The sequence below is a fragment of the Natator depressus genome, chromosome 4 (assembly GCF_965152275.1).
Source record: "Natator depressus isolate rNatDep1 chromosome 4, rNatDep2.hap1, whole genome shotgun sequence".
Classification (NCBI taxonomy): Eukaryota; Metazoa; Chordata; order Testudines; family Cheloniidae; genus Natator; species Natator depressus.
Window position 1 is genome coordinate 59,181,496 of NC_134237.1, and position 15,844 is coordinate 59,197,339.

Genomic DNA, 15,844 nt, shown 5'->3' on the forward strand with positions numbered 1-15,844 from the left:
AATAGATGAATCTGATACCTCTCCCCAGTTATGGTGTTGCTGGGTCATGGGTGGAGGGACAAGTGAGGAAGCTCGGGGCACACATGGCGATCTCTAGAGCTAGGTGGCAGGTAGAGCTTTTGGCACAGTAAGGAAACATGCTGGGGCATACTTACAGGTATCTAATATTTACACTTTGTGGGAATTACATACCTAGCTATTCAGAATCAGGGATTCACTGCATCACTCATTACAATGGCTTATGAATTTCTCAGGGAAGAAAGAAAAAGTTTTCATCATGTCTCCCATAACATCCAGATGCAAGACCATGCTGTTTGAAACAATCTATTGACATCTTTCTAATCTTGTAAGGCTCTTCTTATCTGGCTAACTACTATATGTTATGGTGTAGCTATGGTTAAACAGACCGAACTAAACAGAGCTTCTTTCTTTATCTATATTCTCGCCAAAATGTCCAGTTTTCTAACTGCTTAACATTTATTAACTTAACATACACTGTTTACATCTTGGGAACACTTCCCTACATAACCACTATCCAAAACAATGGAATTCATCCACTGTGTCACTAGTTAAATGGCCAGCAACTTGTTCCCTCTTTATTAACAGATAGCTAATCTATATCTACCTAGCTCTGGTGGTTGAATGACACATTCTGGGAATATTCTTTACTGTTAGTAATGGCTTCTGGACAAATAACCTTGTAACTGGAAAAAAGACACTAAAGTGCAGTACCTGTAAATAGTTTTTCACTGTAAGTCTGCATGTTTGTCTTCCATGAGTATGATTAAGATAAACCCACTGAAGACTATAATTAAGAGACTAGCTTACCACCTGTGTGTCAAGTCAGTTATTTGCACTGGAACAAGGCTATTTGCTGGCATATGGCCATCACTGGCAGTGTACCTGGAATTTTGTGCTTTTCTGGGTTTTGCTTCCTAGAGCCAATGACATATCAGAATGAATACAAACTTTCAGGTGTCAACTTACTCCTTTCTTAAAATCTGCTAACCTCCAACTGCTGCTATCCTTTCTTATTGCACTGAACCAACTTGGAGTGAAAAGGTCATCATGAGCGTACTGATTTTGTTGGGAGGGGAAGGGAGTGGGGCTTTGTAGATGATGAGTCAATGCTTAGCAAGGGTGGCCTTGATAGGGAAGGATCAGAAAGTTGCATAAGTGTTTGGGGTTTTCCCCCCCTCCAAAAGAGACGCCCCCAGTCCAAAGTAAAGACTGTGGGAAAATTCCCTTTGAATGATGATATATTGGAAATACAGCAGTGAATATATCTCTCCTGCTTTAGGTGTTGGCTACAAATACGCAATAGCCATCTCTGTCCTATTTTATCTTTGTCTATTTTTTAAAAAAAACTTTAATGCTTTTACGTGGGCAAAGTGAAAGAAAAAATACATAAATTCTACCCACTTTTATCAAGGAGACTGACCATTTAAAATAGTTGGTAACTGCAAACCGATCCTCTGCTGGAAATGGGCAAATATTTTCATTGGATGTGGATTCAGTAGCAAAGTAGCTAAGACATAAAAGCAGAATCTCTTCTCAGCCTCAAAATGGGACTAAATGACAATCATTTTATTTTGAAATACAAATCCTAGCCATTGAAGAAGGGCCATGTTCATGAGTGCATCAAAGAAAGTTGGCCACACGTGTTTGTGCCATTTCTATTTCTTGGTTTACCATGAGAGTTGCCTTCCTGACAGCCTTCTGTCCTAGGGCCATTAGAAACCAAAGAAAGCTGCCTTCTGTGTAGTAGAAAGCAATAAACAATAGCTAACCAATATCAAAAGCCCCCATCAAAACCGGAACGTGAGTAGTCTGTATTAGTATTGCTTTATCTAACTCCTCATTTAAGCAAAACTGTCATGTGATGCTTATCTGTTCTGCATGTGTAAAGGAAGCCAGCGGATTAATCATAACACGTGTGCACTTCTAAGAGCTTATTCAGAGAAGTAATATTCTGTATTTTCATGTGCTATCACATGTTCTGGGGACTGAGGCTGCTTATGTTCTTAAGTATATCTGGAAATGGCAGTAATGTGTTATTAGCTTTTAATAGCTAATAAGTTGTGTATGGAAATAGATTTGTCAGGTGTATTAGGCAAAGGTGGAAGTGATAAATTAAGACACAATTTGAGACAAGTTTTCAAGCCCATGTGGACCCTTTCCTCTGTGTCATTAACATCTTTAAATTACTGTTGGAAGTACTACTGCTGGCAAATACTTACACAGATCAGTCACGGTGAAAGGGCTAGAGTCCTTTGTGCGTGAATAAACTGAAGCATTGTAGCAAACAGCTGACTAGTAGTGATGCATATTGCTGTTTGAGTTTTACTACTAAAAAAAGACAAGTCACTAACTTCAGTTTTGTGTTTCTGTTATTCTTCATGAGGCATCTGAAGGTGTTACAGATGTAGTCATCATTAAAATCTATAACCACCTTTTTAGAATGAAAAGCTGGTACAAACGTGCTCTTCTTTCCATCCCTCAAACAACTGTGTTTGCCTCCCCGCATCTCATTGCTGTTTCCTCCCACTCCCATTTCCTTTTATATTTTCCATCCATCCCTATTATATTTTCCATCCTTCCCTAACAATCTCACTGTTTATCTTTCATTTTGTTTCTCTACTTCTGTCTGCAAGCTCTGTTTTGCCATTTTTTGTTCTCAAGCTTTTTCTTAGTTCTCTGCTCCTCTCACTTCTTTCTCCTTCCAATCCTCACCCCTTTCCCCAAGTCCTTCTCTTGTGGGTGTGTGAAAATTGAGTTATTCTCTGCCAGCCTTTGGTAAGGGAGGCAGAGGTGCTGGAACAATTTGTATAGTGGGGGTGCTGAGAGCCATTAAACCAAGCTATAAACCCTGTATATAGTGGAAACCACTAGCATCCATGGTTCCAACACCTACGAAGGGAGGAAGATAGGACAAGAAACACAGGAATATGGTCTTAAGGATCCTGCTTCTATCTCAGTAGCGTCCACCTTTCATTCTTACTGAACAGCTAGGATGCAGCTGTTACCAAGTGGAGGGGCAGCTAGGAATAATGCAAGACGCTGGAGCACACTCTTCTAAAAATGGGACAATTGATGTCTATGTGGAATGGAGTGGGGAGGGGGCATTATTTTCTTGGCTTTCTGGGTCAATAGATAAAGGAGTGGTAATGAAAGAATGCCAGGCAATTGGATTTAAATATCCTCTCTGCCCAAAGACTCCTAAACCACCCATAATCTTCAGTGCCAGCTTGGTGACATGAGCAAATACCAGAGATTTGAATTGCCAGTTTGTAACTGTTGAGATAAATGCATGTGTAATTTTTGACTAATGTGCAGTTTTTCCAGTTTGTGTTAAATCACTAATTTTTACTAATGGTAAGAATTTCCCCCTCCCCACTTATGGAGGAAGATTTCTGCAAAGCATTATCCCAACCCGCAAAAACCAAAGACGGCTCATCAATATAGACTTGATGAATTACTACATGATGCAGAGCACTCTGAATTTGTGCATATTATGTATAGTATAGTGGCATAGTATATTTATGTGCTATATAAATGTATACAGCTACAAGGGAAGTTGGTGCTTATAAGAAAGTGTTACCAAAATAGAGATGGTATTTTGGGGAAGGAACTGGCAGAACATTAGGACCTTGTCTAGACTAGGATTTGGAAGGTGGTAGCAGCCTAATGTAAGCAAGGTAGAGTGCCTTAACACCAACTTAACTTGTGTTTTGATGCAACTTTTAATGGGATGGTTTCAGAAAGAGAGAACACCCCATCTCAGAATAGCTAATAGCCTAGTGGTTAGGGCACTCACCTGGCATATAGGAGATGGCTGAAGTCTCGGTTCTGCCTGATTTGAAGCCGGCCCTTGAACATGGGTTTCCCACATCCCAGGCTTATTGGGTTCTTGGCCTGCCTGCCCACTACCCCTCTTTTCACAAACATTTTCAAAAGGTCTTGGTTTTATTCTTCATGGGAATGGAAACAAATAGCAAAACCTCAACATTTTTGGTGAAACCGATTTCTTGTTTTCCAGCCAGCCCTACTGTTAAGACAGGGAAATGTGGTCTAGATGAAATTGTTGTAAAATGGGGGCACAATTGGTCGAAAAACCATACTTGGAATAGTTATCAATGGTTCATGTTAAACTAGAAGGGCTTATATAGGGGTGTCCTGCAGAGGTTTGTCCTGGCCTTCTTTAACTAGAAGGATAGTAAAGTATTGGAAGAGGTTTCCAAGAGAGGTTGTGGAATCCCTGCTGTTGGAGGTTTTTAAAAACAAATTAGACATACACCTGTCAGGGATGGTCTAGGTATACTTCATCCTTTCTCGGTACTGGAGGCTGGACTAGAAGACATCTTGAGGTCCTTCCAGCCCTACATTTCTATTATTCTATGTTAATTTAACCCGTTATCATCCTAGTCTAGACAAGGCCTAGGTGGGAAGCTGTTCCAAGCACATGAGGAAGCTTAACAGGAAGCATGAAGTCAGGAGTCAGCATAAGAGATAAAGGGAATAGCCAGGAGAGAATCATAGACGATTAGGGTTGGAAGAGACCTCAGGAAGTTATCTAGTCAACCCCCTGCTCAAAGCAGGACCAACACCAACTAAATCATCCCAGCCAAGGCTTTGTCAAGCCATGCCTTAAAAACCTCTAAGGATGGAGATTCCACCACATCCCTCGGTAATCCATTCCAGTGCTTCACCACCTTCTAGTGAATTAGTTTTTCCTAATATCCAACCTAGACCTCCCCTACTGCAACTTGAGACCATTGTCTCTTGTTTTGTCATCTGCCACCGAGAACAACCTAGCTCCATTCTCTTTGGCAGGGTAGTTGAAGGCTGCTATCAAATCCCCCCTCACTCTTCTCTTCTGCAAACTAAATAACCACAGTTCCCTCAGCCTCTCCTCATAAGTCATGTGCCCCAGCCCTCTAATAGTTTTCGTTGTCCTCCATGAACTCTCTCCAATTTGTCCACATCCCTTGTGTAGTAGGGGGACCAAAACTGGATGCAATACTCCACGTGTGGCCTCACCAGTATCGAATAGAGAGGGATAATCACTTCCCTCTATCTGCTGGCAATGCTCCTATTAATACAGCCCAATATGCCATTGGCCTTTTTGGCACATTGCTGACTCATATGCAACTTCTCATCCACTATAATCCCCAGGTCCTTTTTGGCAGAACTGCTGCTTAGCCAGTCAGTCCCCAGCCTGTAGCGGTGCATGGGATTCTTCCATCCTAAGTGCAGGACTCTGCACTTGTCCTTGTTGAACCTCATCAGATTTCTTTTGGCCCAATCCTCCAATTTGTCTAGGTCACTCTGGACCCTATCCCTACCCTCCAGCATATCTACCTCTCCCCCCAACCCCCAGCTTAGTGTCATCTGCAAACTTGCTGAGGGTGCAATCTACCCCATCGTCCAGATCATTTATAAAGATGTTGAACAAAACCATCTCCAGGACTGACCCCTGGGGCACTCTGCTTGATACTGGCTGCCAACTAGACATCGAAGCATTGATCACTACCTGTTGAGCCTGACAATCTAGCCAGCTTTCTATCCACCTTATAGTCCATTCATCCAATCCATACTTTTTTAACTTGCTGGCTGTGGGAGACCGTATCAAAAGCTTTGCTAAAGTCAAGATATATCACATCCACTGCTTTCCCCAAATCCACAGAGCCAATTATCTCATCATAGACTGCAATCAGGTTGGTCAGGCATGACTTGCCCTTGGTAAATCCATGTTGACTGTTCCTGATCACCTTCCTCTCCTCCAAGTGCTTCAAAATTATTTCCTCGAAGACTTGCTCCATGATTTGTCCACGGACTGAGGTGAGGCTGGCCTGTAGTTCTCCTGTTAACTGGGGTTCTTTCAACCCAAAGCTCTTGGCAACTTTTACTTTGTTCGAGGTGGCGTCAGGAAATAAATCAAGGGAGACACGGCCGTCCGACCAATAGATGGCTGGCACAAACAGGGCAACACAAATGCTAAACTTTACGTAGTCTCAAGCACTTACACACATCTGCAACAGGTTCATAAAAAACCCTCAACCCTCGATAATTACCGAAGCTGAGTGCGGCTCTCGAGTGGCACAGCAGCAACCTTCCGGTGGCCAAATCTTCTGTCTGCCAGTGGGGACCACAAGATGTGTCCAGAGGGAAGGTCCCTGAAGAAACCCTCCAGAAGAGTCTGTCAAGGTTCCTTCCCAACTCTGAACTCTAGGGTACAGATGTGGGAACCTGCATGAAAGACCCCCTAAGCTTATTCTTACCAGCTTAGGTTAAAAACTTCCTCAAGGTACAAATTTTGCCTTGCCCTTGAACCCTGTGCTGCCACCACCAAGTGTGTTAAACAAAGAACAGGGAAAGAGCCCACTTGGAGACCATCTTCCCCCCAAGCCCTACACCCCCTTTCCTGGGAAGGCTTGATAAAAATCCTCACCAATTTGCATAGGTGAACACAGACCCAAACCCTTGGATCTTAAGAACAATGAAAAAGCAATCAGGATCTTAAAAGAAGAATTTTAATTAAAGAAAAAGTAAAAGAATCACCTCTGTAAAATCAGGATGGTAAAAACCTTACAGGGTAATCAGATTCAAAACATAGAGAATCCCTCTAGGCAATACCTTAAGTTACAAAAAGACACAAAAACAGTAATATACATTCCATTCAGCACAGCTTTATTTACCAGCCATTTAAACAAAAGAAAATCTAATGCATTTCTAGCTAGATTGCTTACTAACTTTTTACAGAAGTTCTGAAGAGCACTCCTGACCTGGTCCCGGCAAAAGCATCACACAGACAGACTGTCCCTTTGTTTTCCTCCCCCTCCAGCTTTGAAAGTAACTTGTCTCCTCATTGGTCATTTTGGTCAGGTGCCAGCAAGATTATCCTAGCTTCTTAACCCTTTACAGGTGAAAGGGTTTTGCCTCTGGCCAGGAGGGATTTTATAGTTCTGTATACAGAAAGATGGTTACCCTTCCCTTTATATTTATGACAGAGTCCAACTAACTCAAACTTTTCCCCCAATTTATACATTAGTAATACAATGACATGTCACTTACAGAAAACTTGTTAAGCAAGTAGTTTCAAAGGTCAAGCAAGAGGTTTCCTTCTGGTCATTGATTAACCAGGTGTGGTTTTTCAGAGTTTGCACGCCTTGAGGCCCTGTCAGACACATTCCTGAGGGCACATGGACAAGCTTCCTGTTCTTCTAAAAGGCATGTATCAGCAATTTCAACACTATTCTTATGAAGAAGGATGCAGGATCAAGCTGTCCTTTCTGTGGCAACCGAAGCCCCCTCCCCTCCTGCCTTGGTTAAGCTAAGGCTGCTGCATGGCCAATTTACGGCCTGCTGACATGACTGCTTTTAGCAATAAGCAATAGTGGTTTCAGGCACTTTACTGGTTTGCCAAAATCTCCCTGTACACCCCAGGTTCTCCTTCCTGTTTTTAAAGAGAAGTTTGAAGTTTGAGAAGTTTGAGTGCAACTCAGGGAGCAGAAAGAAGGGTAAGCAGTGGCAGAAAGATGTTTGGGAAGTGACGAGAAATTTGAAAAGAAGCCATTGAAGAGTTTTGAGAAGGGTAGAATGGTCAGGCTTGTGGAGAGAGAGATGACCTTGGCAACTGCATTTTGGATGGAGTGGAGTGGGAAGAGATGCGGGGATTTTCCAGTAATAAAGATAAATGACCAGCATGTGAATTAACATTTTTGCAGAAGCAATAGGAATGGAAAGGAGGAATTTGAGATGCTGTAAGGAAAACGGCAGTGTTTGGTGAGGTCCTCAATATAAAGGTTGAAGGGAAGAGATGTCAAAGATAGCACCAAGGTTGTGAATTTAGGTGGAAATAGTCCTGCCAAATGGCGAAAGGAAAAAAAGTCCAAGTAAAACAAATAATGTGCAACACTGATATTTCTAACTACATAGTTGTCCTCCAGGATTTGATATTTACTAAGACTGGTGAGAGGTAAAGGGCTGGCTGATTGGTCTATTGGTAAATTATATTGAATTGTTATGGATGAGTGTCTGAGTTAAAATTCTACCCACTGTGTTTTGCTTAGAGTCAGGGAATACTTTCTCCACTGAAAATGCTCATGTGAAAGTGCCATCTCTTGCAAAATCTTCAAAGCAGGACCAAGAATTGACATCTGTGCCACCACAATATTGCACCTTTGTTTCTCAGTGTTAGGATGTGATGTCACCACATCACAAAGCCAGAATGGAGGAGAGAAGAGAAGCCACAACCTTACTTACAAACTTTTCCTGTGCTAAAGTCAGGGATTTTGGTGGTGCAGGTCTCAAACACCAGAAACCTTGGCTAGGTCCAGTTTTTCTGAAGAGGAGCTCTGACCCTATCGGCCTCTTCCAGCTGATTTGGATGAGATGCTCCAAAGAAGTTCACGTTTCTCCTGACTTATACATTTATGATGGAATGAGATCACTCTGTTATGTTAGACATGATAGAATCTGTTGTTTTTATCCTAAGAAATATAAATACTTCCCGTTTAGGGAATAAGCCAACAACTAACTGATGAGGTTAGAAATGTAATTCTTTACTGTAAAGTTCCTTGCACCTTCCTCTGAATCATCTGGTACTGGCTACTTTCAGACTGGTAACTGGTTCTGATCTGGTGTGGGAATCCCTATGAACAGCAAAAACCAATTAAAGAGATGTCCTTGGCTGGAGATGTGTGTTGTGGGTGAATCTCAGTCTGAGAAACAGATGGAGGAGAGGCTCAAAGGGCAAACAGGACCAAGCCTAAGATTTCTGGGTCAAATCTTAGGATGCCCTTCCCACCAATCTGTGCCTGGTCCACAGCTGAACAACAGACCAAGGCGTGGGAACAACCACAGGGGTTCTATATCACTGTAATCCCACTGCATTGGCTACAGATAGTGTTGGAAATCATGTGAAATGTGCCATAAACAACCCAGAGAGGAGGACACGTGACTATGATAGGAGACCTTCTATAATAGTCATAGCAACCTGCCTGATCCTAAATTATAGTAAAATAGACGTCCACGAGGATGTGTCACTTTAACACCAATTTGCAAAGTTGGTGCATATAGACTTCCTTAACTTCCTCAAAAATAACTTCATCCTTTGCAACAAATTAGGTCACATTAGCTATTACTCATCCAGACTGAAGCTAGGCCACAGGCCCTGATTCTCCATTATGTTCAATGCTCTTGGCTATAGTGGAGAGTGGCAGCTGCAGGGAGTCTGTGTGGCTCCCTGATTGGATGTGGCAGAGAGTTGCTCTGCCAGTCCCCCTCCCAGGACAAATCATGGCTGGGACAGGGAGGGAACACACCATCCTCAGACTGGGTCTGGGGGTGGAGCACCTGGCATAGGAGGTGGTTCTGCTGCCTACACCAGCTTTTTACCACCAGAGTTTCCCTGCATGGGGTGAATTTTTCACTGACCTTCTCTGGCTGCTTTAAGGCCATTTTCATGGCACAAACGTATCTTACAGAGAATCCACCCATTTGTCTGGGCTTTGGTCTACGCTGGGGAAACTTTGGCTAGTATTCTAACTATTTTGAAAACCTGTTCAGCTGGGCTGATTTTACAACTGGGTGGAGACTTAAGTAGGCCAGACTCCTGGTGCCCTGAACTGGTTTCCAAACCACTCCAGCAACTGTGTCTCTCTCTCATTAGAAATATGGCTAAAAAAAGAGGTTTGTTTCAAAATGAAATAATTGTCAGGTAGGATGATGTTTGAAATTCTATTTAGTAAATAGAATCCTACTATATTCTAATCAACAACATTTAAATCCTATTAGAAATCACAGGATTGATTTAGAGAGACAAGGTGGGTGAGGGAATATATTTTTTTTATTGAACCTATTTCTGTTGGTGAGAGAGACAAGCTTTTGAGCCACCCAGAGCTCTTGTTCAGGGCTGGGAAAGAACTGGTGGTTGTCTTCTTGTCAGAAATTGGGTTCCATGCACTATAGAAGTTCTTTTCCGCTTCGCTTGGGCAATGTTTATATGGATAAATCCCTATTTACTGTGTCTCCATGTTTTTTCCTTTGTTTTTGCAGCAATAGGGTACAAGGAGATCTTGTCTTGCACAGAATTCTCTTCACTGTCGTCATTTATGCCAGTAATATATTTGTTTGTAAGCCTTTTCCCCCCTCAGGAGTCGCACTGAGCATTCTGAAATTTGGAGACCTTGATTTCTAATGATTCATTTATAGGCATCCTGTAATGAGGGAGCTGGGTTTCCCTAGCCCCTTCCCTTCCTTCTTCCATCATGTTTTACTCAGAATAACAAGGAACTTTGAGCTATCCTGATGGGTTTGTGGATCAAATGGCAGATATGGGATAACATCCTTCATTTTTAAATATTTAAATATATTTACTAACTACTTTCTCCAGTTTGAAGACTGTCTCTAAAAAGAATCCAGTCCCTCTTCTGACTCGATGCCAGCAGCTGTGCTAGTTCCTCCTCATCCCTGTTCTTTGTACTTGTATAACGCACGTGGATTCAGACTTCAGCTTAGTGTGTGACACCTCTGCTGCAGTGCCCCCAGGGGATTATGCAACAGACTTAGATGACTTCATCTCTGGTCATTTTTCTTTATAATGGGCTAGGTGCTATTACATTATACAGCATGAGAAGCAGTTTAGTCTTTAGCATTGGGAGGTTGGGAATGGGGTGGTGAGGAGGCAGGGGTGAGGGATGCTAATTGCTGGTTTGGAATGTCCTTGTTATTATAAACATTGTTCTGTACCAGCCCGTGTGGCTCCCAAACTGATCTTAAATACATTTGTTTACTCAACTTAATGGTGAATAAATCGGGTGGCTTGTTCTACCAGTGCCACACCAGGAAGGCTCGGAGTGAGTCACTACAGCCTGAGAAGACTTGCACTATTTCCTGGGCCACCTAAGCGATGATGTAATTGCCTCTTGACAGTAAGAAAAATACAATCGTGTAAAATAGCTTTCGGAGCCAGGCAAATGGAATTCCAGAAGAAAACTGGCCCATAGTGCAAAAGAACACATGGTTCACTGTGAGAGACTCCAAATAGTGTGTTTCCTTATGTAGAGTGATACATCTGCCAGCGAAAGACCAGCATGAGACCAGTGAGAGAGAAACTGCGTTATGTGGCTTTTATGGAGCAGGATAAATTCAGAGTCCATACTGTGACTAAATTAATAACTGTGGTGAATGGCTGATAAGAGTGTTAAGTTTATAATTTAAAAATTAATTATGATTTTAACTTTAATTTTTTTTATGCTCCTAAAAGCAGCGTGATCCCCAAAGACAGCCATTGGATCAAAACTGATTTCAGTGTTGCCAACTCTTGCAACGTTATGGCTGAGCAGTGGGATTCTGGTCCCTGAAGCAGACAATCTCCTGAAGGTGGGAAAAGCTCCAGCCTTCACAGAAATCATAGACTGTCCAAGGAGGGAGTCCCTCTGATTGACGCTTTCCCCACCTTCTGGGAAAGAGCAGTTAATTACAGCTTCTGAAGTAGGGAGATCTCCCCTTCTCCCCTGAGGAGCCACCTAAGTGTGTAGGTTGAGGAGGAGCATAGGGAGTAGCCTGATGCACCTTGTGACAAGAAAGGAGGGGGCAGCAGAAAGCCCAGCAGTGCAAGGTAGCTCTCCTCCCTTCTCCCCACATTGCCCTCTTATGAAAAATGGGTTGACTCTCTTGTTCCTCCATCTCTAACCCTGCAACACCAGGCCCGGGAAGGGAGAGGCGTACTCCCCTGCGCCTGCACTGGAACTTCCCCCTTACTATAGGCCTGGGAAGACATGGGGGAGGGGGGAGGCATGGGGGAGCCGCTGGCAGGTATGGAGTCTGGAGAAGCAAAATGAGCTAGAATCAGTGTGTGTAACAATGCTCAAAACGGTCCATTGTCTCACGTGCCCTGGGGTTGGAGAGCGGGAGTTCAAAATTCAGAAGATGGACCAGAAAAATATGATTTAATCTCTTTTTTTCCTGTTTATCTCATGGTTTTTGAGCTGTTGGATTTGATACTTGAAATGAGGAATCCCAAAGTCTGCGGTGTGGGAATTTGGTCACAGCATAAGGAGAATGAGTTAGTGATGACCTTAACTCTGCAAATTATTGCACTCGTTACTTTAACAGACTCTTCATTTTGCTACCTGTTGCAGGATCTCTCATTGGTGCATGGCAGGGCTGGAGTCCAAAGAGAGCACAGCTTTGGTTGTGCTTCGGTTTTATTGAAGCAGTGGTGTTGTGTTGATCCCAGGATATGAGAGAGAGGAGGTAGGAGGGGTACTATCTTTTATTAGATCAGCCATGAAGAAGAGCTCTGTGAAGCTGAAAAGCTTGTACCTTCCACCAGGAGAAGTTGGTCTAATAAAGATATTACTTCACCTATCTTGTCTCTCTCCAGTTTTATGGCTTATTGCTGCTGTCAAAGGGAAAGGGATTTCTAGTGCTGCACTAGGATGCTAAGCCAGAGGACAAGAGAAGCACTGAGGAGGAGATGACGCAGAAGAGACTTGAAGTAAAAAGTTGTGCAGCGCTGGGAAGAAGCTAAGTTTAGGATGCCATAGGCAAGTCCCAGAGGATACATTGGGCAGCAAAGCTGAGCACCACACAGCAGCTGGGCGGCAGAGAGAGCAAGCTTTTGGAGCTAACTCTGCCATAAGGCTGGTGGCCTAAGGCAGCAAAATGTTTAATGACAGCGGCAAAGAGTCCTGTGGCACCTTATAGACTAACAGACGTATTGGAGCATGAGCTTCCGTGGTTGAATACCCACTTCATCGGATGCATGTAGTGGAAATTTCCAGAGGCAGGTATAAATATGCAAGCAAGAATCAGGCTAGGGATAACGAGGTTAGTTCAATCAGGTGGGATGAGGCCCTCTTCTAGCAGCTGAGGTGTGAACACCAAGGGAGGAGAAATTGCTTTTGTAGTTGGCTACTGTGAATGAGGCAGAGCAGCTGTGTGAATGGAGAAGAAAGGCCGTATCTTAGACATGTTACACAGAAAGAATTAGCAAGATTTAGACATAACCTGGGTGTAAGGAAGAGGTCCAAATCAAAGATGATGACTTGCAGCAGCACTGGGAGCAGTGCATTGTGGGCAGCTATCCCAGCTTGCAAGTGACTGCAACGTGCTTTTCAAATGGGGGAGGTGGGGTGGAGTGTGACAGGGAGTGTGTTGTGTGTATGTGGGAGAGAGAGTGTGTGTTTTGGGGGGGCTGAGAACATGTCAGCATGCTGTCTTGTAAGTTCAGACAGCAGCACACCCCCCTCCCTACTCCCCCGCCTCTCTCTCTCACACACAGCATTCCACACTAATGGTTGCTTTGTCTCGGAGCAGATAAGCAGCCAGCTGTCAGAAACGGAGCTTTCAAAGGGCATATCTGCATTCCTGCAGCGATTCAAAAACCATGACAAGAGTGGCCACTTGACGTAAGGGGATTAGGGGATGTTTCTGGACGCTGATCAGAGCACAGTAATGAAACACCTTGTTCACACTGGTGCCACGGCGCTCCAGCAGGGGCGCAGCAAACATTTTTCCACTCGCTGAGGTGGAGTACCAGCAGCACTGTAGCCATGGAGTCAGAGTGCTCTACGTGCCTTGCCAGTGTGGACGGGTAGTGAGCTAGTGCGCCTGGGGCTCCTTTATTGCGCTGTAACTCGCAAGTGTAGCCAAGCACCCAGTTGCAGCACAGGATAGGAGACTACTTCTTTTTCTTTTCCTTTTCTTTTTAATTGAAACTCTGGTTAATGTAACATGAGAGGACAGCACCAGAATAAGGTACAGGGCTAATAAGCCAGCCCAATGAAACTCTTAAACAAGCAGCGAGGTTCTTGGTGAAATCTGACCCATGTACACCTCTCTTCAGCCGACAAGTTGAGAAGATCACACACAGACAGTGTTTGAACAGTGAGTCAAACAAAAGAAGGAAGACACAAAACTCTCCGTCTTGTTTAAAGAATATCCAGATAAATGTAAGGTCTAAACATGTATTTATGTTCTCCTCTTAACATGTATTTTGGATTTGATTTTTCTCTTTTCATTTTCTTTATTTCAGATAACTTGAATTGGACTTAGAGAAAGACAATGGGGTGAAGCACTGCTGGGAGGAGAAAAGGAACCTGAACTTTGACCCCACCAGAGTTTGGATCAGGAGTAGAGACAACACAGTTTGAGAACACAGTCAAGGGCAAAAGGAGCTGCGAAGAAGAATTCTGCATGGATACAGACGCTTGTCATGTAGGCATGGAACGAAATCCCCAGGGTTGCTAGTATGTCAGTGGGTCCGGCCCGCTCGCCCCAGAACGTTTGTCAACCTCTTTTGGTCAAAAGTTCTCTATACACTTTTGATTTGTATCCACCATGTGGAGGACATATTGAGGCAGAAGAGTGCTTTTATAAGCATTGCCTCAATGCTGTTTCTGCAAAGTCTTTGCAGGAACTCATTCATGATTTTATCTTGCTCCTTGAAAAACATAAATAGCTCAAAGGTTCTGTTGATGGATTTTTTTTTCCTCAGCTCTTTGATGTGCCAGAGATAATTTCTCCACATTCTCCCCCAACCTGTCCCTACTCCCTACCCAAGTTTTAATATGTTTACTTGTTGTTACCTGTTTCTACTAGACTGTAAGATCCCCAGGGCAGGGATCTTGTCATCTTTTATAGTTCTAAGCACTATCCACACCTATAGTTTAAACTATGGTCTAAATTATTCTAGCAGTGTAAATTAATACCACTCAACTGTTTTGGCTCCTTCTGTGCAAGGGAAACTTTCGAAACATTCCCCTAATTGCTAATATTGGTTCCGCTGGCTCCACCAGTCTTAGCAACATTGGGAGCCCTAGTATGAATGGGCACCCATTGCCATTTTAACCAACATGTCGTATAATGCTGCTTTGAGCATGTTGACTGAATACTGTTCAAAATGGTGGTAGCTGCTAACATCACTGAACCTGTTCTGGCGTTAGCAATGGTGGGAAATTTGTAGAAGGGCCCTGTCTGTTCAAGGGAAGCCTTGGGGTAGTTATGGCAAACATCTCTCTACTAATTTCTTGGCTAATCAGAACAGTTTGAGAGGGCAGAAATCTCTTACCATATGGTATGGTGAAATTGTTTTGTGCTGCTGCATTTTCAGGTGTAGTTAGTATATTACCGTGGCTTTCTTAAGAATTATATGTCTGTAGTTTTTAGCTCCTCAGCAAGCTTGTGGGTGGTGAGTTTTTGAAGCATGTGTGACAAGTGCACAATCACATGCATAACCTTCTCATAGGCTTTCAAATTTGCTCTGGTAGATGTTTGAAATTTAATACAATATCTTGTCATCACAGTTGCGACATCATGACATCTCTGACAGCATCATCAATAATGCCACCAAATTGAGTCCAAAGTGACTCCAGGCCAAAATGTAGTCTTGCTTGCTTCCATCAAGTTTAATATTACAACTGGGCAAGGCAGAACACCATGTACAAAGACTCCATCCAGAATTCTGTCAGGCAGACTGGCCTAGAGAAATTCATGCTCTGAGGGGAGTTTGCTCAGTCCAAACCAGCTGACAATATCAAAACTTTGGGCAAAACTGTAAACAAGCTTGTGTTTAATTCCCAGTGTGTTTCCTGTAATTTCTCAGGTAACAAACTCACTCCATGCCACTAGCACTACTTTCTACTCTGAAGCAGCACTGTATTTCTGGAAGGATTCAGGCTATGTCTACACTAGAGACCTTACAGTGGCAAAGCTGTACTGATGTAACTGCACCTCTGTAAGATCTCTCATGTAGCTGCTCTATGCTGTTGGGAGAGAGCTCTCCTGTTGGTATAATTAAACCACCCCCAACAAGTGGTGGTAGCTATGTAGCACT

At 43.2% G+C, this 15,844-nt stretch overlaps 1 protein-coding gene across 1 annotated transcript in view; it reads left to right on the top strand.

Moving 5' to 3' along the window:
- FHDC1 (FH2 domain containing 1) overlaps positions 1 to 14,181 on the top strand; it is a 64,320-nt gene extending 50,139 nt beyond the window's left edge. Inside the window, exon 13 of the mRNA XM_074951014.1 lies at positions 14,045 to 14,181. Within this exon, the coding sequence (XP_074807115.1) occupies positions 14,045 to 14,064 (20 nt within the window). The 3' untranslated portion in view covers positions 14,065 to 14,181. The remainder of the gene's footprint in view (positions 1 to 14,044) is intronic.
- Positions 14,182 to 15,844: the final 1,663 nt, after the last annotated feature.